At 45.9% G+C, this 22866-nt stretch overlaps 8 protein-coding genes across 8 annotated transcripts; 3 read left to right on the top strand and 5 right to left on the bottom strand.

Moving 5' to 3' along the window:
* Nucleotides 1–159: 159 nt before the first annotated feature.
* EDB93DRAFT_1108290 (uncharacterized protein) lies at nucleotides 160–1791 on the top strand (the record flags this gene model as incomplete). The annotated part of the gene is made up of 11 exons (XM_041447827.1): nucleotides 160–180; nucleotides 370–402; nucleotides 463–559; nucleotides 618–646; nucleotides 695–725; nucleotides 787–819; nucleotides 875–951; nucleotides 1303–1378; nucleotides 1440–1480; nucleotides 1636–1723; nucleotides 1748–1791. The coding sequence occupies 11 exons, from the start codon at nucleotides 160–162 to the stop codon at nucleotides 1789–1791; spliced, it is 570 nt and encodes a 189-aa protein (XP_041302210.1).
* A 132-nt stretch (nucleotides 1792–1923) lies between these two features.
* Nucleotides 1924–3092, bottom strand: EDB93DRAFT_69857 (uncharacterized protein). The gene is made up of 6 exons (XM_041457135.1): nucleotides 3025–3092; nucleotides 2812–2968; nucleotides 2659–2763; nucleotides 2459–2602; nucleotides 2241–2403; nucleotides 1924–2182 (listed from the first exon to the last, which is right to left on the bottom strand). The coding sequence occupies exons 2-6, from the start codon at nucleotides 2881–2883 to the stop codon at nucleotides 2136–2138; spliced, it is 531 nt and encodes a 176-aa protein (XP_041302209.1). The 5' UTR covers nucleotides 2884–2968; nucleotides 3025–3092; the 3' UTR covers nucleotides 1924–2135.
* A 16-nt stretch (nucleotides 3093–3108) lies between these two features.
* EDB93DRAFT_70035 (carbohydrate-binding module family 13 protein) lies at nucleotides 3109–4151 on the bottom strand. The gene is made up of 6 exons (XM_041457144.1): nucleotides 4058–4151; nucleotides 3856–3977; nucleotides 3762–3799; nucleotides 3523–3698; nucleotides 3318–3458; nucleotides 3109–3285 (listed from the first exon to the last, which is right to left on the bottom strand). The coding sequence occupies exons 2-6, from the start codon at nucleotides 3944–3946 to the stop codon at nucleotides 3279–3281; spliced, it is 453 nt and encodes a 150-aa protein (XP_041302208.1). The 5' UTR covers nucleotides 3947–3977; nucleotides 4058–4151; the 3' UTR covers nucleotides 3109–3278.
* A 983-nt stretch (nucleotides 4152–5134) lies between these two features.
* EDB93DRAFT_70126 (uncharacterized protein) lies at nucleotides 5135–7089 on the top strand. The gene is made up of 15 exons (XM_041457147.1): nucleotides 5135–5187; nucleotides 5252–5382; nucleotides 5447–5456; nucleotides 5507–5526; nucleotides 5579–5611; nucleotides 5663–5759; nucleotides 5820–5846; nucleotides 6021–6035; nucleotides 6085–6161; nucleotides 6215–6269; nucleotides 6326–6424; nucleotides 6478–6588; nucleotides 6662–6702; nucleotides 6763–6788; nucleotides 6842–7089. Exons 2-15 carry the CDS (start codon nucleotides 5323–5325, stop codon nucleotides 7005–7007), a joined length of 837 nt encoding a protein of 278 aa, XP_041302207.1. The 5' UTR covers nucleotides 5135–5187; nucleotides 5252–5322; the 3' UTR covers nucleotides 7008–7089.
* A 640-nt stretch (nucleotides 7090–7729) lies between these two features.
* EDB93DRAFT_1108287 (aspartic peptidase domain-containing protein) lies at nucleotides 7730–9202 on the bottom strand (the record flags this gene model as incomplete). The annotated part of the gene is made up of 6 exons (XM_041447826.1): nucleotides 7730–7966; nucleotides 8016–8134; nucleotides 8186–8319; nucleotides 8376–8700; nucleotides 8755–8883; nucleotides 8932–9202. The coding sequence occupies 6 exons, from the start codon at nucleotides 9200–9202 to the stop codon at nucleotides 7730–7732; spliced, it is 1215 nt and encodes a 404-aa protein (XP_041302206.1).
* Nucleotides 9203–10088: 886 nt separating this feature from the next.
* EDB93DRAFT_1179189 (uncharacterized protein) lies at nucleotides 10089–11420 on the top strand. The gene is made up of 3 exons (XM_041450610.1): nucleotides 10089–10426; nucleotides 10487–10707; nucleotides 10761–11420. The coding sequence occupies exons 1-3, from the start codon at nucleotides 10248–10250 to the stop codon at nucleotides 11030–11032; spliced, it is 672 nt and encodes a 223-aa protein (XP_041302205.1). The 5' UTR covers nucleotides 10089–10247; the 3' UTR covers nucleotides 11033–11420.
* A 1-nt stretch (nucleotide 11421) lies between these two features.
* EDB93DRAFT_1323267 (HIT-like domain-containing protein) lies at nucleotides 11422–12449 on the bottom strand (the record flags this gene model as incomplete). Its single annotated transcript, XM_041454982.1, has 8 exons — nucleotides 11422–11718; nucleotides 11740–11802; nucleotides 11863–11886; nucleotides 11956–12068; nucleotides 12142–12200; nucleotides 12252–12291; nucleotides 12369–12406; nucleotides 12433–12449. The coding sequence occupies 8 exons, from the start codon at nucleotides 12447–12449 to the stop codon at nucleotides 11662–11664; spliced, it is 411 nt and encodes a 136-aa protein (XP_041302204.1). The 3' UTR covers nucleotides 11422–11661.
* Nucleotides 12450–12908: 459 nt separating this feature from the next.
* On the bottom strand, nucleotides 12909–14306 carry EDB93DRAFT_1108285 (uncharacterized protein; the record flags this gene model as incomplete). The annotated part of the gene is made up of 4 exons (XM_041447825.1): nucleotides 12909–12983; nucleotides 13069–13147; nucleotides 13175–13362; nucleotides 13830–14306. The coding sequence occupies 4 exons, from the start codon at nucleotides 14304–14306 to the stop codon at nucleotides 12909–12911; spliced, it is 819 nt and encodes a 272-aa protein (XP_041302203.1).
* Between the last annotated feature and the right edge of the window lie 8560 nt (nucleotides 14307–22866).

Here is a 22866-nt window from a genome sequence, read left to right as displayed (position 1 = left end):
ACTTTACGCTCACAGTGAAACTTCGGCAGTTTTCTGCTCAGGCTGGAGATATATAAGCAGGTCATGGTATATGCCATGTATCTCTTGCGTGCAAGACCCATTTTCTGCCTCTCGACCAAATGGTGACGGAAGTACTCGTCTGACGATATCGCAGCGGCGATGAGTCTGCAGATTTACACAGTGTGTCTCTTTCTTTTCGATACTTCGAATGGATAATGATATGGATGATCCACGTCTCACCTAGTATGTATACAGTGGGTACTTATCTGAATCACTCTTCCTTGTCCTTACACAACTCAGCGTCGATGGCTACATTTTGGGTGGGCTTGTCTTGATACCCTGCCATCCGCTGTTTAAACTTGTTCACAGACCTATGATTTTGCTTGCTTACTTCAAGAAGAGGTAACGTTTTGTCATAAGCCTCATTTTTCGTATATATTGATCATCGTGTGCTGTTCAAAGTGGACATTTCTGCTTCAATCGCGCTGGACCAAAGTGAAAGGTCTTTACATCGCTTCCCGATTTGTGCCTTTTCTCCTCTTAATCGGGCATCTGTATAGTACGTCCCGCTTCAGCGCAGAAAACTTCCGGTGATGAATTGACTTGTCATACTTCAGCAAACTTCATCCCGAGTGATAACCCCGGTGTATGTAAACTTGCGGTAAACTTGCTGATTACCATCTGACATTGCCAGAAATGCAAGATCTTGATTACCATTTGCTCAGGTATGTGGACAGCACAGACATTTATGCACATATTTGCTGAGAATCCCCTTTTCTCCTATAGTTTTCAGCCAGATAGCAGCCGTTTGCTCCGAATGTATTCCTCCTCCCCCTTAACATATTCACGTTCTTGATTCCATTCATCCATCCAGGCTTTTTTGTCCTCCGAACATATGCACTCTGGAGACACAATCGATTCGTGCTCGCTGGACTACTGGCTTTTTTCTTTGTGAGTTCAATGCTCTCACCGCACCTCAAGGCCATTGTAGATGCATCAGTCAGGTTGCCGTCATAGCATGCGTCGGCACTTCCTTTGCCTCTATGATTACCGCATCTTGTACGGGCTCTCGTATCTTCATCGGCGCTTCGCCCATCATTCAGATTCTCTCTCCACTTTCACAGATGAGACCAGTGCAATTCTAGGCATTACAGGTTGTCGTAACAGCTTCAGCCTCTTCGTACCGTTCCTTCTCCTTTTCGTATTCGAACTGGGTCTGTCGATTGGAACATAGACATGCACGGATGCCTGACCAAGGTTTCTCTAGGTCTCATGTCTCTCACGCTCATACATGTCATACAGAGCTGGCGGATGGCCAACGGCCGTCTTTACGCCATCCTGGTGAAGAGTAATATTGCCTACTATACATGCGGTCTGTGTGAGTCAAGACACAAGCTCATTTTTTCCATGCTTATCAACGATGATTCTGTTTTCGAAAGTTTTATCGGCGGTAAACGTCCTTGCGTCACGGAGTCTCCATGTGCGTGAACCACTCAAGTCCTGTATAGCCAAGACACTGATATTTCGCACAAACAGTACCAGTACCATACCATGTTCCAAGAGTACGCATATCCAAATTCGTCTGTACATCCCTACTGACAACACCCCAAATACGCACCAACATACAGTTTCCAGTGCATCGTCTGCGCGATACTTGCCTTGCGCATGCACCTGCATATCTGGCAAATCGACCAGCAGGCACACAACATAGACGCTCTCGTTTGTATGTCCGACATATGATATGCAGGCAGCACGTGGAGGCGATTAGCGAGACTTTCAATGAATCAATAGTGAAGGGCACGCGGCAAACGAATGTACAATATGGATACGAAAGAAAATATAGGTGATATTGGGATAATCGCACAAAAGTTGTCTGCGTGTCAAAATGTATATACAGCCACTTGTGCAAAGGGCAGGGTTTCTGTTGGCAAAATATATCGCCCTACATTTTACTTCAAGGCTAATGAAAGGTGGGTGAGCACCGTAACATGGTGGAAAACCGTCACCTTGAACGCCAACACCGAATTGGACAGACATTAGCATAATGCGTACGATCGACATCAATAGGGGAAAGATGATCCCCAAGTACATGTAGGTTGAGCTATATTTAGATCTGTATCGTGCATGGTGCCTAATCAACGATCTAGTAGTAGGTAGGACGCGGGAGATGCTGCGTCATATGCTGGGTCAGGAATATGGTTAGCATCAGGCTTACACAGGCGACATTACTGAAGACTCACCATCGAACCAAGCACGTGTACTAGCCTTTGTAGCTTCATCGCTTGCTTCCATCATGAATCGGTACAATTCGAGACCTTGTCCATATTTACCTGTCCGAAGGAGTACCATGCACAATTGCCTATTGGCGGATTGCCACAACGACTTGAGGTCCCACCCGAAGAGCTGTAAAAATACAGAGTTGAGCAAAAAAGAATTTCGGCTGCATGAAACAATGTACCACAGTAAATTCCTCATACATGGTATGGATTGGCAGTTTGGCAAAAAAATCACTGGCCCTCACAGCGGCAGTGAGAGTTTCAACAGCTTCGCTGTAAAACTTGTTATTCAAGGCGATGGTTCCCACTTGGACTTGGAGATACGCCTGATGTGTAAAGCGTAGATGGATCAGTTATGCACGAACCAGTGGATGATGCTTACCACAACGACAAGACAGGCAACTTGATCTACACTGGGACCAGCAGCTAGCTCTTTGACGCGCATTATTGCTTCTTCACGTTCATTTGTATTAAACAATGCGATAGCCTGAAACCCTTGATGAAGTGTGGTGAATGCAAAATAAATATAACCTGCCTTGATCAAGAAAAGCAGAAGAGTAGTCTTCAAATTTCCGTTCGCAAACGTGAATGCGAAGTCAAAGGCCATCGTGGCGTCGCGGACATGCTGTTTTTCCGCAGAGGGCCATACCTTTCGTGATGTATCCTATCAACGAGGGCTTTATGCTGAGGGACTATGTCGAGATGATAGTTAGCATAAGTTCAAGGGGGCATGATGGGTTATTGTCACCTTGACCGAATTTTGAAGGGCGCCATCCCAGTCCAGTTTGCGAGCCATGATGAGTGAGTGGTTGGCGCAGGAGATGTGGTTGTTGGCGTCAGCTTCGATCTCTTGTGCAAGTAGCTTTTCAGCCTTTGACAAGTCTCCCATGATAAATGCTTCACGGACATTTATAGTCATAGGGAGGATCTGCATGAAGTATCCTCGTATTACATTATACAAGCCTAGGGTGGAAACATGCCTTTGAATCAGTGTCTTGGTCTTCAGTGCCTCCTTGACGATTTCTGAGGCTGTAAATGTGCTGATCCTCAATGGAAACTTGCTCGGTAAGTGCCCAAATATTACTGGCGCCACCACCACTGTCCCAAAGGTGAATTTTCGTGTGGTTTGCTGATTTCCCCCCATCTAGGTTTGAACAGAATCTCGTGCCATGGATCAATATCCTGCCGAACAAAAAATGACAAGCAATTCACAACCAGACATGCGCGGTATGAAAGACATGCACACCTAATGCCTTCAACTCTTTTGACGTCTGATTCTTTGACATCCCACTTGAAGGGGTCTGATCCAACAACAACCGTGGTGCCATTTTGAGGGCTGCCTTTGATCCCGAGGTATTTTCCAGAGTGGGAAGACTTTATAAACCACCCGTTCTGGTCGCTATCACGCTGCTGGAAGGTCCACTAAGAACCGATAAGCTAGTCAGCAAGACCTGTCCGCAGTGAGATGGAAAGTAAGGGCATTACCGCCTGATTAGAGCCATCGTGGGGGTCAAAACCGATGACTAAGTTGTGATATTAGTACTGGTTTGGGATATTGCTGAAGCAATGATATGCTTACCGGTGTAGTAATCGTCGCCTGAGAGGTGAACAGCAGTGCCTCCTTGACAGTTTTTCAGGTTGTATGTGTATTGGTTCTTGATGAGATCCATCGTAGTGCTTGCTTTACCGGAATGATGTCAGCTTCGAATTGAAGATTGTATACCAAGTACCTGTCCAAGCAATTATTTATTTGATTTTAGGGAAGTTTGGAATTTAAACACCCAATGCCCTAGCTAGCCTCGTGTACTGACATCATTGCATCCTCGTGTTCATCTGCATTGAACAATGCAACGGCCATAATGAAGCGTGCACGATGACGCAATCCATCAAGTGAGGTGCCTGTCGCCCGGGCCCTAGTCTGAGTCAATTTGACACAGTGGAGAAAAGTGTGTGAGCGCTTGAGCACTTCCTTCAAGTTCCTTGATCGAACACCAAAAACTTGAGGCTGTGCTATTTTTTCCACGGCTCATGAATCATGTCGATTGTCACCGGTTCACCGAATGACAAATTTGAAGCACTGAACTCTGTCGCGGTGAGTATGTCGGCATGCTTACCATCGGGGTATGCCAACTATTACAACATGGTCTACTAGTAGCTGGATGGTGCACCACACAGATTTAAACCAGCGGCTACTCACTTATCTCAAGCTCGCCGAGCACACAAGGCAAATCAATTCAAACGGTGTTGGGGCGCTGAGCGCTGAAATTGAAAGCTTAGCTGATGCCAAGTATAGTATGCACTGAACTGAGGCAAGCCAGCGTATCTATTTGAAGCTGAGTCAAACAGTCCACTAATATTTGTCCTTCAAATGATGAAATGACGTTACCAGCGATTGGAATGATTGTAGCTCCCCGTCCTGCAAGGAATTCTCACAACACAGATTCGGACAGCCAGTACGAACGTACTAGTCGAACATCTCAAATTTCAAATGTCATCGAAAAAGACTAGCTCCGAACAATGCATCAGCATTTCCCGTGTCATAGGACAAAGTCTACCACTGGACGGAAAGATTTCTGAAAGAACCGTCAGATGCAAAGAGCTGCAGCCGATTTTCCGGGTACAAAGCCAGCCGTGCGGAGGGCTATGTCTGATGGCCTTGATTATCCAGGTCAGTTGGTCTAAAATAGAGTGCGGTGAACTAACCCACATCATTCACAATACACGTACTACTTGAAGAAGTACGATGTTCGACGAGGGGAGGAAACGAACCGAAACAAAGCTTTCAAACTTAGAGGGCCATGAAAGTTATCGGCGAGATGTATGGTGACGCTGAGTAAGCACTACGGAGCTTGACAAACTTGAAGTTGCTAAAAGTCGAGCTATTAATAAACAACTTGTACTGCGATCACTAGTAGGTACTGTAACTTGCTTGAACTATGTTCCTATTATTGATCAGTCTACGCCCCCATCTCCAGCTCATATATAAAATGAGAAGGTAGTGACATGATGTGCATTTTTCGGAACCTTCTTTTTGCATCTAGAACGAATGGAGACGGAGTATTCGCTCAACGACATCGCGGCGGGGAAAAGTCTGCAGATCCTCGCGGTGCGTCTTTTCGAGTCAATGCGAAGATGCGGCTGATGATGAAATAAAATACATGTACCATCAGTACATCTACAGTATGTTCCTCTGAAATTCTTCTCCTCTGTCCTAATACACCACATCTCAGCGTCGATGGCTACATTCTGGGTGAGCTTGTTCGATGCACTCCTGCCCGCTGTTGAACTCGCTTCATATACAGGCCTACGAATATTTTTGTTCGTTTCAACACGAGGTAATGCATTGGTTCATGTCAAATATCGGGTTATTGATACTGTGCTCAAAGTGGACGTTCCTACATCGATCGCGCTGGACCAAGGTAAAATGCCTTTACATCCTTACACGATATGTCCCCTTCCTCCTTCTCCTTGTGAATCTATATAGTGCGTTTTAGCTCCCGAACACACATCTCCCAGATAATGAATTGACATGTTGTACTTCAGCATGCTTCTCCCCAAATGAGAACTCAGGTGTATGTGAACTTGCAGTGCTGACCAAATGTATGACGCTCACTGCATGATGTCACCAGGAATGCCGGACGCGTATCAACATCGGCTCAGGTGCGTACGTCCTATATGCTTGTATGTACGTACTTTGATCGAAAAGCTACCTGTTTCCTCGTACAGCATTTAGCATAATATTAGGCATTTGCTCCCAAAGTACATCTCCTTTCCGCGACATACACGTATTACTCATCTGATTTATTAGGCTTTTTCGTCCTCAGAACTTGCGCGCTATGGAACAACAATAGAATCGTGATACTAACCATGCTATCATTATGTCTCGTGAGTCCCCACGTGTGTACCACACCCAAGTTGGTGATAGATCCATCAGTCAGGCTTTTATCACCGCATCGATCAGCATCGCTTTGGTCACTACTGCCACAGCACCATGTACGCGCTTTCTTATGCACTTGTTTTTTTTACCTCCATTCACTCCACTTTCACAGTTGCAACTAGCAATATTCCGGGCATCACAGGCTGCTACCAGGTCATGAGCAATATCCAGCTCTTCATACCGTTTCTTTTTTATTTTGCTCTCGCACTGGGTGGGAAACTAGAAACATACTTATGTTCAACTCGGCGCTGACAGACACTCCAGGACTTATGGCCCTCACGCTCGTACGGGCCATAATGAGCTGGCGGACAACCAAGAGTCATCTGTATGTTGTCCTGCTGAAGCACAATATATCCTACTATGCATGTGGTCTTTGTGAGTCAAAAAGCGCGCGCCACGTCGTATTTCCGTGCTCAATGCTCATATAAAACCACTCTCGTTTCTAAAGTGTTCTCGGTGGCGAACATCTTCACATCGCTGCTCCTCCATGTGCGTAAATCCCTACATGCCCTTATGATAAAGTTGTTAACATTGTTTATGCACACCCAGTACGCATACCACGCCATGTTGCATGAGTATGTACCTCCATGTTTCGAACTAAATATGCCCGAAACTCACATACATGTAGCCTCCAGTTTATTATCCTTGCAATCCTCGCCACAAGCATGCACCGCCATCTCTGGCAGATGGACCTGCATACACACATCCCTGACCCCAATGCGCGTATGACTTTGTCCGACATGTTACCCGCCGACAATATGACGGAATATCATCTTCCATGGAGCGAAGTTTGAACTGCATGATGACTGGTGGGGTTAGTTAGATTGGTTCCGGGATATGCTTAACTTGTATAGAAATCTATTTTCTGCTGTGGTATGTATTCAGGCGGCCTTGGTCTTTGTGATACCGATGGGTGGTAGGCCTCCTCTGCGAGCAATGGCGGATCAGTGGATGACGATCAGTACGGCCTGACGACGATAAGAGTCATGAATATAGCCCTTACGACAAGTAGTACTACCATCAAACATGACACCATCAAAGTTTGCGCATCCTGAGACCTGCGCGGATTGGTCTCTAGGGTCGGATATATACTGTCTATCATGTAAATGTCAAGATTGTGCTTGCATCTCATGTACAATGCGTACTATTCCTTCCACCGGGCAATATCCGCAGTGCATGATGAACGGTTGGCAGTCGTTGTACGTACTACCAGTAATATCAGGACTCTGCAAGTTATGATAAAAGTAGTAGTTTGCATCAGCGCCTCTGTTTGGTGTCATTCCGGCGGTAAACAAAAGCGGCCAAGTAAATATTGAAATTCTGGTCTATCGTTGTGAAAATTATAAGCAGAAAAGTAGCAATTCGTTACTTTACGCATCCTATGATACTATCGCTAATCATACGCAAAGCCGACCGACCTCCACAGCTTACTTGGGAAGAGTCCATACAACCTTCAAATCCATATGTTGCTTTGCGCCTGAAAAACGATCTTTTATGTACTTGGGCAGCTTCAGTGTTAGTTGATCTCGGAATTAGTGTACGCCGTCGTGGCAAAACCGATGCGGGAGTTGGTGGCATCGAACACAGAGTAGAAGCGCTCGAGGAATGGGTAGCCGTTGACAAAGTCAAACCCTGGGCCATTAGCCGAATCAATGTCGCTAACGACGAGATACATGGCCTTGCTAGCACCACCAATGTAGGTGTTGAGAGCACGAGGCCAGAGCTGGGCGTTAGGTGTCAGAGTGTAGGTTTCCTGTGCAAATGGTAAACAAGGGATGAGAGAGCTGACAGAAAGGGCGTACGCCGCCGATATGGAAGTTCAGGTTCTTGAGGGCTTTGTACTGGGAAGATGAAACGCGGAGAAGGCCAGTTGCCGAATCCGGAATACCGCCAGTCGCAGACTTGTACTTTTTGTAGGCATCTATCAAACGCTAATTAGACCATGATTACTCGCTGCGTTCCAGATACACACCAGTGGCAATGAAGATAAATGTGGTTCCAGTGTCGACGATACCATCAGTGGAGGACATGATCGTCGTGGAGCCGTAGGAAATGCTCTCTTTGATACCCCAATAGTTCGATGCAGTTTGGCCGGTAGTGATGGGGCTGAAGTAAAACAATTACTATCAACCCGGATTGATCTAGGAGCTGAGGTAGCTTACGTGTACGTAATGGCGCCGGTGTACTTGTGAGCATCAGTTTCACCGAAGGTGAGCTCTCCATTGGTGACTGGTTGCGAATTGGTGGGCTCGAAAGAGATACTAAAAACCTCTCTCTGAATGGTGCCTTGGCTATGCAGACTGTCAGTGACTGTTGGGATCGTTGTTTTGGGTTCTTTTGTCAGGGTGTCCAATGTCAAGTCTACAGGACCCATTCCAAGGATACCGTCGACACCAGCGAAGCCCGACGAAGAAGAAGCCACACCAATCGACTGATGTGGGATGGTGAGCCCCTGACCAAGAGTGACAGTGTCGAGGTACTCAGTTCCTATGGATAATCATAGGTATTTTCAACAACTTATGGTATCTTTGTATGACATACCAGAGAAGAAACCAGAACCGTAACCGACCGACACAGCCCGGCCAGTGTTGACGCTGGTCTTGGTCTTCACGTACGGAGTGCCAGCGCCAATCCATGTATTCGAGCTACCGGTGTCGACAATCAAGTTGTCTTCAAGAATACATTAGCGGCCGCATATTTTCTCAGTGTTGAACTTACAGGTTTTCGGGGGGCTGCCAACACCAACTGCTAATAAGTAACTATTGCCAACATTGGATATAGAAGTGCCAAGGCCGGCATGGCTCAAGGAGGAGTCCCTGAGGGCAGCCATGCGAGCTTTATCCCGCTGCAAGAGGTTAATGATACCATCGGAGACGTTCAGCCTCCTAGCAATGGGGAGGGTGATGGGGGAATTGCTAACTTCAACGGACGATACCGTGATTGAAAAAGCCAGGAGAATGGTTGTCAACAAGGATACAGTGGGGAACATGGCTGACTGGAAAGTAATATCATATTCAGTGGTCTATTATATATGTGCTGACGACTGCAAATATTGGGCACCCCGGCCACGTATAAAACGTTGCTTCTCGATACAGCGATGACGAGGTAGTGGAGTTCTGAGTATCACAAGTGCAGGAATGCGACACTTCCTGACACAAAGTTGGTTGTAAACCCAAGGTAGCAACAATTTACAAATCGCCTGGTACATTAGTCTATTGACTTACCTCACGTTCATTTCCGGAGAGACGCTCGCCTATCCAGGATACACCTCAGCAAAACATTAGTGTCAGGTTGGTGTAGCAAGCGTTGCTGAGGAGAGCGGTAGTCCCTGATTGCCCCGGGTCTGAATCCGTCAATGATCGAGTTCGCCAACTTGGTACAAAACCATAGAACAGAATGATAGCACCGACAAGACGAAGCAGTAACGCCTGACTTGGCTGGTTACACACGGTCCAATGGTTCATTTATTAAAGTGGGAAAATGGTGCTGGAAATTGCATGACTACAGAGTCAGTACCTCGATTACGAAGGAAATAAGTGCAAGTCACCCCATCCAAAGGTCTTGTCCTGGTAACTGGAAGTCCACTGGCAGATCAATTTGTCGATATTGGTCTGACCCAGGTAGGGGACAGGAAGTAACCATCAAGAATTCATTTGACACCCATGGCATCAACGATCAACGATTCTTAATTGTGTGACTGCGGCGGACATCGAAGATCGAGTAACCTGCAATTTCTAGTGAGTTGACGAAGTATTTACTATAAATTCGGGATCAGCGCACTCGAATGTAGGTTCTGCATTATGGGAGGTGTTGGGGAGGTGAGTTCGGATATTCTTGGACGGTATTCGGGTGAGTGATGACGGACAAACATTAGTTAACCGCGGAAAGTTTGGTCCTTTCCCGAAACCGGTTGCACTTCAAGTTTCATTTCCGACTTCCTGGGACAACGATTCTCATAGGCCCTATTTGAAAGGAAGCTGTTCAAATCTGGCGCCCTCATTTGCTTGTCTGCTTGCGATACTTAGCATTTACCCATGCATGATCTTCCGCCCCCGCCATCTAGGACAATCCCCAATTTCGTGTTGAGGGTGGAGGACTTATCACATCCTGGAGCATCGATCTTCTTCGATTGCGTCAAGCCCAAGGAAGCACTCAAGCTCGCAGTTGAAGCATCTTATACCTGGCTGTATACCCCGCTCACGGCCCCAACGCAGTGAGTACTACGCGTTCTCGATTCACTACAAGCATGTCGCGAATCATTTGCAATTCCCAGCGTCAAGACTATCACACTCGTTCTCAGACCATTCGATGGCGTGGCGTATACTTGGGGCACGGATGAGACGAAAGAGATCAATTTCTCCCTCGATTGGATCAAATCATCAGAGGCTCGGGCACGAGACGAAATATTAGGCGTGCTGGTTCACGAGGTCGTGCATTGCTATCAATACAATGCAAAAGAGACATGTCCAGGGGGTCTTATCGAGGGTATTGCAGGTGTGCACGTTTCGACACTATTCTTTGAGTTTTGTCTTCCGAACTACTGGTAGATTTTGTCAGGCTGCACGCTGGTTTTTCACCACCACACTGGAGGCCTAGAGCTGAGGAGAAGTGGGACGCAGGGTACGATGCTACGGCGTACTTCCTCGACTGGATTGAGAAGCGCTGTGGCGAGGGGACTATCCGAAAACTTAATGCATCCATGAAGGATTCGATATACAGAGTGACACTCTTTGAGAAGGTGACTGGAGAGAGCGTGAGTTCCCTGTATGCACTGTATCGTGAACATCTTAAACAGACGGGTAAGATATCTTATGCATGAATTTTGATATACGATACTAGTGATAGTAGCAAATATTTGGTGGGGATACCCGGGCCGTGGTTGGTCGTACTATAGCTACGTCGGCGGTTAACGCAACTTGCAAATTGAACTGATAGACTTTAAGACGCAGGATGAAATTGATTTGGATGTTATTGAGCCTTTGCTCTCAGTTGCGAGGGAGATTTCGGTCCGCTCCGATGTTTCTCCCCGCACGATTAGCCATGCAGGCCTTGCATGCCCTGCTACGTTGAAACAGCGCAGGCGTGGCAACAATCTTGTTTATGAGGGGCAGTGGTGGAGTATCGTGCGTGCATAAAGCAATTAGTCCATTGTCATTGTGAGCCTAGGAGGAAGCGTAATCCCAGTTCGTTCATGTTTCTGGCATCTATCGGGACAAGCACACATCTTCGGTTGGCTGCGAGATCTCATCGCATGACACAGACCCTATACAGAGGGATGGAGACCAGGACAGGCCAACAGAAAAAAAACGAGGTGGATGCAATAGCCATTCAGCCTGTAAAGATAGTAGAGAAGACCCGGAGATTCAGAGAACACAATCTAATTGTAAATTTAGTTATTGATTTTTCTTCCAGTTTCATCGTTTATTGCCAACTCGGGTGCGCCAACGCTTACAGCTTTCCAAGGAGTTCCTGGCGATACTTCTTCACTTCTTCTATGACGTCAGACTTTGCAGGTCATCCAATAACTAGCCCCTCCTCGTCTGATGCATCAGGTTTGGGAATGATGTGGAAGTGTACGTGATCGACGACCTAGGTGTGCAAACCAGCCGTCAATGCTAACTAGGCCCGATGAGGAAGGCGCAGACAAACCTGGTGTGTGATGCGGCTGTTATTCTTGGTGGTGGGGTCAGATCTGCGGGTTAAACAGCACAGAACGGGGAGAGAAAGTATGCAGGAACACACCTGGAGGATGTTGTAGTAGTTCTCGGGTCCTTGTGCAGTGGCAATCTTCTTTGCGATGGGCATTACATCCGCAAGGTATTCGTCTGGGAGCTCGTGGAGCTTTGCCGCGTGGTCTATTATGCACGCATGAGTGCTTTATCTCGCACATCATCCTTTTTGCCCCTTCTGTTGTCACAGCTGATGCACCTTTAGGGATGATCAGAGCATGGCCCCTGGAGAGGGGGACAATATCAAGGAATGAGTAACTAATATCTTGATAAGCGTGTCTTAATTATTTGATGGAAGAAAGGACAAACGAAGTTTCCGTCTCAATAAGCTTAAAGCTTGGAATCTCGCCTAGAACACAGTAGCGCGCTGTGATAAGGTCACTGGCGACCGTGGCGTAGTTGAATGACGAGAAGGAATCAACACACCCTTGATAATCTTGCAAAATATGCAGGTGCTGAGTGTCCTGATAATGGAAGGGAAGAATCTGACCGTGCTACTGCTGCCATGGTAGTTTGAATGATATATTGATTCATTGAATCACGGCGCGGTTTTATTTTGCACGTGATCAGGTTGACAAAGCCTACGTTCCTGCGTTCAAGTGTGGCTGGTATTACTCGGATTTCTTCTTTTTTGTGTGCACTGTGAACGTTTCATGATACATGTAATAACCTCTATCATTTTTCAGTCGCTAAGCGCCAATAACCATGTCCTCGGCCAAAATGTCATTAATATGTTCCCATCACCTTCAAGGCTTCCCTACTACACGATGGATCTACTACTAACCTGTCCATGCACTGGTGCCACCTATAGTGAATACCCTTCTCCCGCAGGATTCAGTTTAATATCTCTCCGCGGTAGGCCTTGAATTTGGCAGCAGTCACAACTTCCTGAATACTTCGTTCGTCAACTATCCGAGCATATAGTTAGTTTCATTCTCGCTTTTCATGTTACAATTATTTTGATTCTTATTCCTCGGTGTAGGCAAGATCGTCTTCTCCCCATGGCACTGTCAGCTCAATTGAACGAGTCCTTTGGCTTTTCTTCGCGTGTCGTTTTATCATTGTTTGTATTTACTTATCCAATAAAATCCATTCTACATTTTGCCTTGGTCTTTGGTGTGCTAACCGAGTAGTGCGATACATATCCAGGAGCAGCAAACACTTTAAGACTCCCATTCCCCTTCAAGTTTAGCGGGCCACTTTTCCTGAAGATTGTTAACGACATTGTTTACTTTAGCACATGTTCTTCCGTCAACCCTGGATGTTGATCTCGGTTGGACTCTATCCACAGTCCCCATATCCTTATCCCCCCCTTCTTCCCTTCCGACTCATTTCGTCCATTACTCAGCCCACCACTCAGTCCATCCTTGTTCCTCATCATTTTGCTCCATTGCAGCATCATGCCTCGTCGCTCAAAACGCTAATATATCAGACTTAGGCGAGTCCCTCTATTGTTCCATGATCTTCACGCTTTATCTACAGTCACTAGTGGGAAGAATCTTCAAGTCCCTTCCGAGCGCATTCCTGCTGGCATCTACACATTCATCAATGTCGACTTCCGGAGATGCTGGAAATTGGTCATCATGTCTTATCATCTGATCAATCTGTATTGTGGGGGAATACCGTAACTCTGTAAAGTCCATAACACGTAGTGTACAAAAAATGTAAACTAGTCTTATGTACTACTGCGAAATACCTATGCTTTCAGTCAGATAACTACATTACCGGAACATTACAAATGTTACATAATGCTGATCTACTTAGGGCAATATCATTAATATTGATACGGCGCTAGAGTTGTTGTCTACACCGTGACTAGTGTCAGCGGAACATATCCATGAGAGTGCTAGAAAGACATACCACAAACGGTGAGTTCGGATAACACACGTTGGGGTCGACACGGACTTCTGGTGTTTCTCTGATCAAGATAGAGTAACCTCCATCCGTAGTTGTCATACGGCCATGCAGGGCCAAGGCTGCCATTACGCGGTTTGCATCTGGATTTCTCAAGATTTCCTGACCCGCTTCCACTTCAGTTATCTCCCTGACTGGGATCGGGGTGTCGGGAGACACGACTAGACGCCATATCACGAGCCGACGGTTGTCGATGGAAATGATTCTGCCTTGTCTATTGAAGACGCGGATCTCGTCAGGGAAATGCTCGCGCATGTAGGCAAAGACGCCTCGTTGATCGGTCAGTGCCTCGTTGACCGCGTTTCTAATCGAGACCATGTCCGAAACGGAGACATTGTATACCTGAGGGTTGACGGAATCCTGTGACCAGCCGATTACCCCCACAGGTGTAACACTAGTCGGACGATAGTAATTCATAGACGCGGCTGCATCGATGCTATCACCCATCATAGCAAGTCCTGTCAATGGGGACTGGACTCCAATGTCAGCTGCAAGATTAGATGATTAGATGTCTGTAACTCGTACTATTGCTATTGCTATTGGGGTGAACCAATTCCAAATCATGTTAAAGGAGTGGGACGAACAATGATATAATGATAGGGTGAAAGGCATTCTCGTTCCTCTTTTATACCCAGGTTCTCATAAGGTTTTACAAACGAACTTGAATTTCTCCTCAAACGTCAACAACATTCCAATGTTCAACACCTGTCAACCGGTTGCTGTATGTCAGGTGGACTTGTACATGCGGAACTCTGTTTGAGTTTAGAGCTGGTCTGAATTGTTTGTTTAGCATGTGGAATCCTGATAAGACAGGGCCGATTTTACAGCCGGTCCAAATTGTTCATATTTGTTTTTCACGTGTCAGTTTGTTGGAGTCAGATGGATATAATAGTGCTCGTCAAAGCGTCGAAGAGGCCCAACGCTTAAGTTTTCATTGACGACAATCTTCATATTAATTGGCTTTCGTTGTCACCGTACAGACAAGTAGTCACTCGTTCAGTAGTATTGTAAAATTGCTCGGTCATTCCGCGGTATATGCCATAAATCTATGTAAGTTAGCATCAAAAAAGTCTTATCGTGAATGCGGCCAATGATAGTACGAGCACAGCCGTACGGGTCTAGAAAATTTTCTCCGTGAGCTCAATCATGCCGGCTCTCTACCAGCCCGGTCGGCATATTTGCCTTGACGGAGTATTCTAAGGAGAAGTGTGAACAAACAGCCTTGAATTTACCTTATTTTGCTCAATAATGTAATTAAGGAACAAATTAAGTACGAAAAGGAACTCGGTGATTTCCTGATGCGGCCACCAGCAGGTACCACCCACAGGTACACCCGTACCCGTACCACTTGACCCGGGATGGGTACAGGTATGACCATATCTCTCAACTTACACGCGGGTATGACGCGGGTCCATGTCAGGCCCTAATGGTGTTGAACAGCCGAGACAAGTACTTATATGGTCAAAACAGAAATAGGTTTCAAACTTTGGAAAAAATATCTTTTCCTGGGCTGGTACATCATTTAGAGGCATCTTCCAGGAATCATATGAACCAAGAATTAAGAAAAACGGCGGTTGGAATATGGAGATATGGTCGAAATACTGACTTTTTTGCCCCTCCACCAAACCGCAATATTGGCGACCTCTATACACCCTGGGACCATCTCCAATCGATTTGTATGACTGAAAAACAGTAGGAACACCATTTTCAGCATTGGTCTTGAGTTATATTCGAGTGTGGTGCGATATAGGGGGTAGGAGGGGGGAGGAGGACATTCTATATCTCGACAACCTGATTTTTCCTGACATATTGGGCTTTACCATCGTGTTCAGGTACATTGAGAGCCCCCTGGAAAAATGCTTTTGGAGGGCATGCAAGTCATGGGAAGGCTAGAAAAATCGATCTTTGAGGGGGGTATGCTGACAAATTCGCACATGTCACTTTGTATGGTCTCAAATCGCTCTTGTATCATTCTCAATCGATTTATATCATTGTAAAACAGTAGGGACACCCTTCTACATACCGGTATTTACATAATAGGAAGATATGTGAGTTAGGGGGGGAGGAGGACCTTCTGTATCTCGACCACCTGATTTTTTCTGACAATTCGGGCTTGACCATCTTGTTCGCAGCTATCAAGAGCCCCCAGGAAAAATGGATTTGGAGTCATGGCAAGTCATGGGAAGGCCAGAAAAATCGATCTTTGAGGGGGGGTATGAGGTCAACTTACACATTACATTTCATATTGGCCAAAAACACTTCGAACCCATCTTCAATCTATTTGTATGATCCAAATGCACTATTTAAATCCTTTTTACATCAGTATATACATAAAATCATGCTTCATTGTTGAGTAGGTAGGGGGAGGGGGTAGCATGACTCTGAAACATGATTTATTCGGACAAAATCAGCATTGCCATCGCATTCAGAGCGTCAAATAACCTTAGGATCAAGTTCCATTTGAAGCCAGGCAAGTCATATGAAGGCTGAAAAAATCAACCTTTGGGTGAGGCAACAGGACAGGGGCGACCCTGCTTACATAAGCAAATGCGGACAGGTGGGCACACTTGAAGCAAGACACCACATATCAGAGGCCTGTTGCTCATAAATGTACATATATTGATTGTGGTTGTATTGAGTTGAGATTTAGACATTGAAGTCATCGAAAGGCTGAGACAGTCGACCTTTGATTGAGCACCTCAGCAAGGCAACCTTACACTCACTCTTCACTCATAACTTTAGAACATGATTTTTTCGCACAAAAGTAGCATTACAATTGGAATCCGATGGTTCAATAACCTCCATTTACATGTCTATTCGAAACAAGGCAAGTCATATGAAGGCTGAAAAAATCAACCTTTGAGTGAGGCAACAGGACAGGGGCGACCCTGCTTACATAAGCAAATGCGGACAGGTGGGCACACTTGAAGCAAGACACCACATATCAGAGGCCTGTTGCTCATAAATGTACATATATTGATTGTGGTTGTATTGAGCTTGAGATTCAGACATTGAAGTCACCGAAAGGCTGAGACAGTCGACCTTTGATTGAGCACCTCAGCATGTCAACCTTACACTCACTCTTCACTCATAACTTTAGAACATGATTTTTTTGAACAAAAGTAGCATTACAATTGGAATCCGATGGTTCAATAACCCCCATTGAGATGTCTATTCGACACAAAGCAAGTCATGTGAAGGCTGAAAAAATCAACCTTTGGGTGAGGCAACAGGACAGGGGCGACCCTGCTTACATAAGCAAATGCGGACAGGTGGGCACACTTGAAGCAAGACACCACATATCAGAGGCCTGTTGCTCATAAATGTACATATATTGATTGTGGTTGTATTGAGCTTGAGATTCAGACATTGAAGTCACCGAAAGGCTGAGACAGTCGACCTTTGATTGAGCACCTCAGCATGTCAACCTTACACTCACTCTTCACTCATAACTTTAGAACATGATTTTTTTGAACAAAAGTAGCATTACAATTGGAATCCGATGGTTCAATAACCCCCATTGAGATGTCTATTCGACACAAAGCAAGTCATGTGAAGGCTGAAAAAATCAACCTTTGGGTGAGGCAACAGGACAGGGGCGACCCTGCTTACATAAGCAAATGCGGACAGGTGGGCACACTTGAAGCAAGACACCACATATCAGAGGCCTGTTGCTCATAAATGTACATATATTGATTGTGGTTGTATTGAGCTTGAGATTCAGACATTGAAGTCACCGAAAGGCTGAGACAGTCGACCTTTGATTGAGCACCTCAGCATGGCAACCTTACACTCACTCCTCACTCATAACTTTAGAACATGATTTTTTTGAACAAAAGTAGCATTACAATTGGAATCCGATGGTTCAATAACCCCCATTGAGATGTCTATTCGACACAAAGCAAGTCATGTGAAGGCTGAAAAAATCAACCTTTGGGTGAGGCAACAGGACAGGGGCGACCCTGCTTACATAAGCAAATGCGGACAGGTGGACACACTTGAAGCAAGACACCACATATCAGAGGCCTGTTGCTCATAAATGTACATAGATCGATTGGAGCCTTGTATGGGCAAGTATTCCCTTGCCATGCATGAAAGAGTCGGGTACTGTGACTGGTGGTGCTGACAAATTTTCGTTAGTCAACTCGTATGCTTGTGATAGCATAAACACTCACCCCCCACCAACATACGACATCATCAGTCTGCTCGAGAGGACTTCCAAGATAAGCCGTAAGTTCAGCGCGAGGGTTCAGCTTGGTGCGATCTGATGCGAGACGTGCTTGCACAGCTGCAAGCACCCATGAACGGCCATACTGACCATGCAAGTCAGATGTCCCTTGTTCGTTGTCAGCCTCTACAGCAACAGAGGTCGGGGCCACATCACGGTAGTACTCATCGAACGACTCCTTGTCCCACTGATGTTCGGCATATGCAATCTTGACATTGGGGTCGAGTGCTTCAAAGCCAGTAACTCATCAGTATCATCATAAGTGAAGAGGTATGAACATACCAAGGCAAGTAGAGTTTGCAGGAAGTATAACACATCGTCGATCATCAAAGATGTGTTATATTTCCTGCAAACTCTACTTGCTGATGGGGTCGGACAGGTGGGCAAACTTGACACAAGACTCCATATATCAGAGATCTGTTGCTCCAAAATGTACATAGATCGATTTTAGTTTTATGTAGCTTGAGATTGAGATATTTAAATCATTAAAATGCTGAGCCAATCGACCGTTGGGTCGAGCACATTAGTATTGCTGACTTACAGTCACTCATTACTCATAACTATAGCAAATAATTTTTTCAGTCAAAATAATCATTGCATTCAGATTCTGGTGGTTCAATAACTTCAATTGAGATGTATATTCGAAGCAAGGCAAGTCATACAAAGGCTGAAAAAATCGATCATTGTGAGGTAGCAAGACAGGGGCGAGCCTGCTTACATAAGCAGATGCGGACGGGTGGACACATAGAATAAGACTTTTACAAATCAAATTTCTGTTAGGCTCCTAAATGTAAAATGATCAGTTACCCCTGTAATGCGGTCAATTTAGTCATATGAAGGTCGAAACAACCGACCCCAGGTTGAGCACCCCAGCATTACATGTGGCATCGTTCACTTTCGTCCCATAGTATTAATGACCCCCAGTGAAATCTCAATTTGAAAGTGAGAAAGTGAGAAGGTCATATGAATGGAAACAAAATAAATCATGAAGGATAGTGCGATAGCCTAGGGTTATGCCACCAACATAAGCACATGATCAACTTGGACACAGCCTGACTGACAAGTTGAACTATTCTAAATCCTTATTTCTCAATGGCTGCAGCGGCAGACCAGCAGCAATGATTTCCAACACTTGTTATTACAGTGTTTTAGACTTTATTTTAAAAAAATTGTTTTTAAAAAACAAGTTCGCAAATGTCAACAAGACGTACATGTGATCTACACAAAGGAGGCGATATTATAGAGACAGGGGTACTAAGCGGCATTCCCAATACTCATTTTTGAAATTTTTGAACAACCTGAAAGCTAACCTGTCATAAAATAGGAACCAATGGAATCGAGTTAGGGGTTATATTTTTCGGACTACAATGAGTTAGGTAAACCCTCCTTAGTGCCCCTTTTCTACACCATTGCGACGATGTGGGCACAAATAGATCGCACTCCTCCCCCATCCTTTTTCATGTGGGTCAACTGTCAATAACAGTCTCGGCCTTTGTTTCTCTTTTTGCACTGTTTACATGCATAGAGCTGTAAATCCCAAGTTGTCCAAGTTAGTCACATCATTGAGTCCTGGCTTTCCGTATCAAAACTAGTTCTTGCGCGGATTCCTGAAATACAACAGTGAAACGCTTTGGTCGAATTATCATGCCGAGCTGGTATAATATCATGTATGTACATCAAGGTCGATCTACATCCATTTCATCATGCCTTGCCGAGTCCATAGGTTCTGCTAGATTCATTGGGAATGGTCTGGCCTTGCGAGGACGTGCAGGGGGAGGGATTCTCTTGTGTTTGTTTGCCTGATTCAGTCGTTTGCGAAGTTCCCTGCGTTTCTGCCTGTCAGACTTCTTTCTGAGAGCCCCAAAAGCGTCGAAAGGTGTGATGTCCATCAAATCCGCAGCGAAAATGCGTTTTCCCTTGATTATATTCACTGGCCTGCGAGCGACGGGTGCTCTCTGGCCAATGCCAGCTCTTCCCAAGCATTCGATCTTGTAGAATGCTGGATTGGCGATGAAGACTATGGCGGACTGTTTGACCCTCCAGATGGCTCCTGCGCTTGCCGGAAGACAGTGAAGGTTGCAAAATATATCTGCAAGTCCATTCTGCAGCGATTCTCTTTCGTCCTCATCCATTCTTTTCAACGACCTGTGGAATTCTGCGATGTATCCATCTCCGGTCCACAATGCAGACCACTGGGAATTAACCTTCTTGGGCGATTCAGGGGCTGGAAAAAATGTAGACCACCTGTTTGCGAAGGATCTAGACCTTGGTCCCGTGCAACCGGGGGTCACACCAGTGTAGTCCTGTAGTCCGATATTGCAGGCCTCGAATGTCACATCAGTGAGGGTGTCAGTGATGCTCGTTATCGTCCAACACTTCATGGCTTCCTGCAACGATGTAGGGCACGGCCTGATTCCCTGAAAAATTTCATCTTTTAGCATGAGCCACAGATGCTTTGTGCACATCAAAAATAGTCGTCCTGCAGAGAGTCGTGAATCTGAGAGTCTGGAATGCCACACCCAAGGCTTCATAATAGTCGCTATAGAACTAACTATGGCTGACTTCAGTCGAGCCCATGAAGGCCTCCGACCGATAGGGAATTCCTCAGACTCAGCCTCTGCATCGGCCCTAGATATCTCATGCCTTGCTGCTGTTCTAGCCTTTTGTGCTTTGGTGTTCGCCCCCATAAGCGCAAGCACGGTGATATCATCCTGTTGCTGGATGTCATACAGGCATGTATCGCTGCTGATGTCGAATTCCTGTAGGAAGAACATCCCTGCGGTCTCCAGCACATTTCTATACTCCAAAAGAGCCAGTGATTCGCGCAGATGAGAGTCGAACACGATTGGGGTTGACGTTGTGGAGCGGAGCATGTGATTCAGTATGCTGGTGAGGACGCCAAGGTTTGGAGGGTTCTTCCGTATGATAGCGATCTGAGTTCGTTGAATCTCACGAACTCGTCTTGCCAAGAATCCAAACCATAACTCGGATGGGATCCACAGAATCGGGTCGGATTTCAGATACTCTTCCGCCTGAATCATTATCATCAACATGGAGAATCCTCGAATTGATGTTCTCAAGTGAATATCGCATACCTTAGATATCGTGCTGTCAAGAATCAGTCTTGCGGCCTTTCCACTCGTCCTGTATTCATCTCGCACACCATATGTTTTGTCTTTGGATCCAGTCAACATCCTTTCGATATTGAAGCATTCCACCATATAATTCGACGATGCCTTGTATGCATCGCTGTCTGTTGCAAAGGTGACCTGGTTGCTGGTGGTTCTGATGGCTTCGTAGTACAGGTTGTACGCGCTCCGGAATGCCACATGACTCTGTTGACATCTTTCTCTCTGCATCTCAGCCTGGAGTGCGCCATACCGTGAGAGTGTGTTGTGGTGATGCAGCTGTCCTCTATTATAACCCCCCGCCCCGAATGAGGCCTCCAATGCGTCCAGTCTCCAAAGTCCTACCACAGGAACATCTGATGAGCGAGGCGTGAATGAGATTCCAACATCGACCAGTAATTCTCCGTGTCTCCTGTCCATCATATGATCCCAATCTAGGTCAGGCAGATTGCAATATAGCGCTTCTTCAGGTCCTTGGAATTTTCCTCTCTGACCATCCTTGGTGATGAGCTTGATCCCCTTTCCCTCGAGCACAAAGAAGCACGACCCAAACATGCTTAGCTCCATTTCTCCATCCTTGATCCGATCGTTCATCCTTGCCTGCACGTCCATGAAGTCATCATTTGACAATGGAATTATCTTTGGTGTTCCTCTTCCTCCTGTCGCACCGTGTCCTCCCTTGTTCTTGTATCTTGCCTCATTGAGTGACTGCTTCAAATACGCCTGCCAGCTAATGTCAGCGCAATCTCCGATGGCTGGAAGCAAGACTCGGTCCCAGAAGATGTCTTCGACTTCGTTAGGTATTATGTTGACTCTCTTTCCACTGATGGCATCATCGTGTTTGAGGCGCGGAAAGAAAATATACACATTCAAGGTGGAAGCTGCGGATGAGATGCGCCCTATGCAGAGATGTGGGATGGTTTCCATTTTGACTCTTAGAGAAAGCCATTCTGACCTCCCTCCTGGTTCGTGTGCATCCTCTTCTGACTGCGGAATGAGGAGATCCAGATATGCGTGATTATGCTTTGAGATCCCTGGTTTGGAATGAAATGGAGGCGTCATATATATTCCGATGGTACCACGCAATTTCAACGTCTTTGTCGTCCATATGATGCTGTCGATATCCACTGAGATTGATATATCTCCTTCGTCGAATTTGATGGCATCCAGCTCAAGGTCAACATATATAGGTCTCTCCTCTCCATCTGAAATATGTGCACGACCACGCACAAACAAGCTGTGTCCATGTTTGCATTCCTCCTGCAGGGGTGGATCATGCTGATCGACCGAGTCGAGCATCTCATAGGCAGACAATATGATAACATCGCTCACTGTCACATCGCCCCTTTCTGGGTCAGCCCTTTTCCTGTCTAAGGAATATGCACCCGTCACTCGATCGGGCACCTGGTTTGATGCATCGTATGAATCCAATGTACCGACAGGCATGATGTGATCCATCGTAGAGATAGGCTGGCACTGGTAGAACATCTGAAATGTGCTTGGCCTGATCCTGTATCCATGGTCGACCCAGGTCGCCCAGGCCGCGGAAATTTCCATTCTGGATGAATGATATATCATGGTAGGATCAACGTCACTAGGGGGTCTCAGCATTTCTATGGTTGGTCCGCCCTCATAATCGTCAAAGTTTCTGTTG

This window comes from Suillus bovinus, assembly GCF_016758785.1.
Source record: "Suillus bovinus strain UH-Sbo-P2 chromosome Unknown EDB93scaffold_101, whole genome shotgun sequence".
Lineage (NCBI taxonomy): Eukaryota > Fungi > Basidiomycota > Agaricomycetes > Boletales > Suillaceae > Suillus > Suillus bovinus.
Note: the sequence above shows the minus strand (reverse complement) of the source record. Positions and strands in the feature narration are given on the sequence as shown.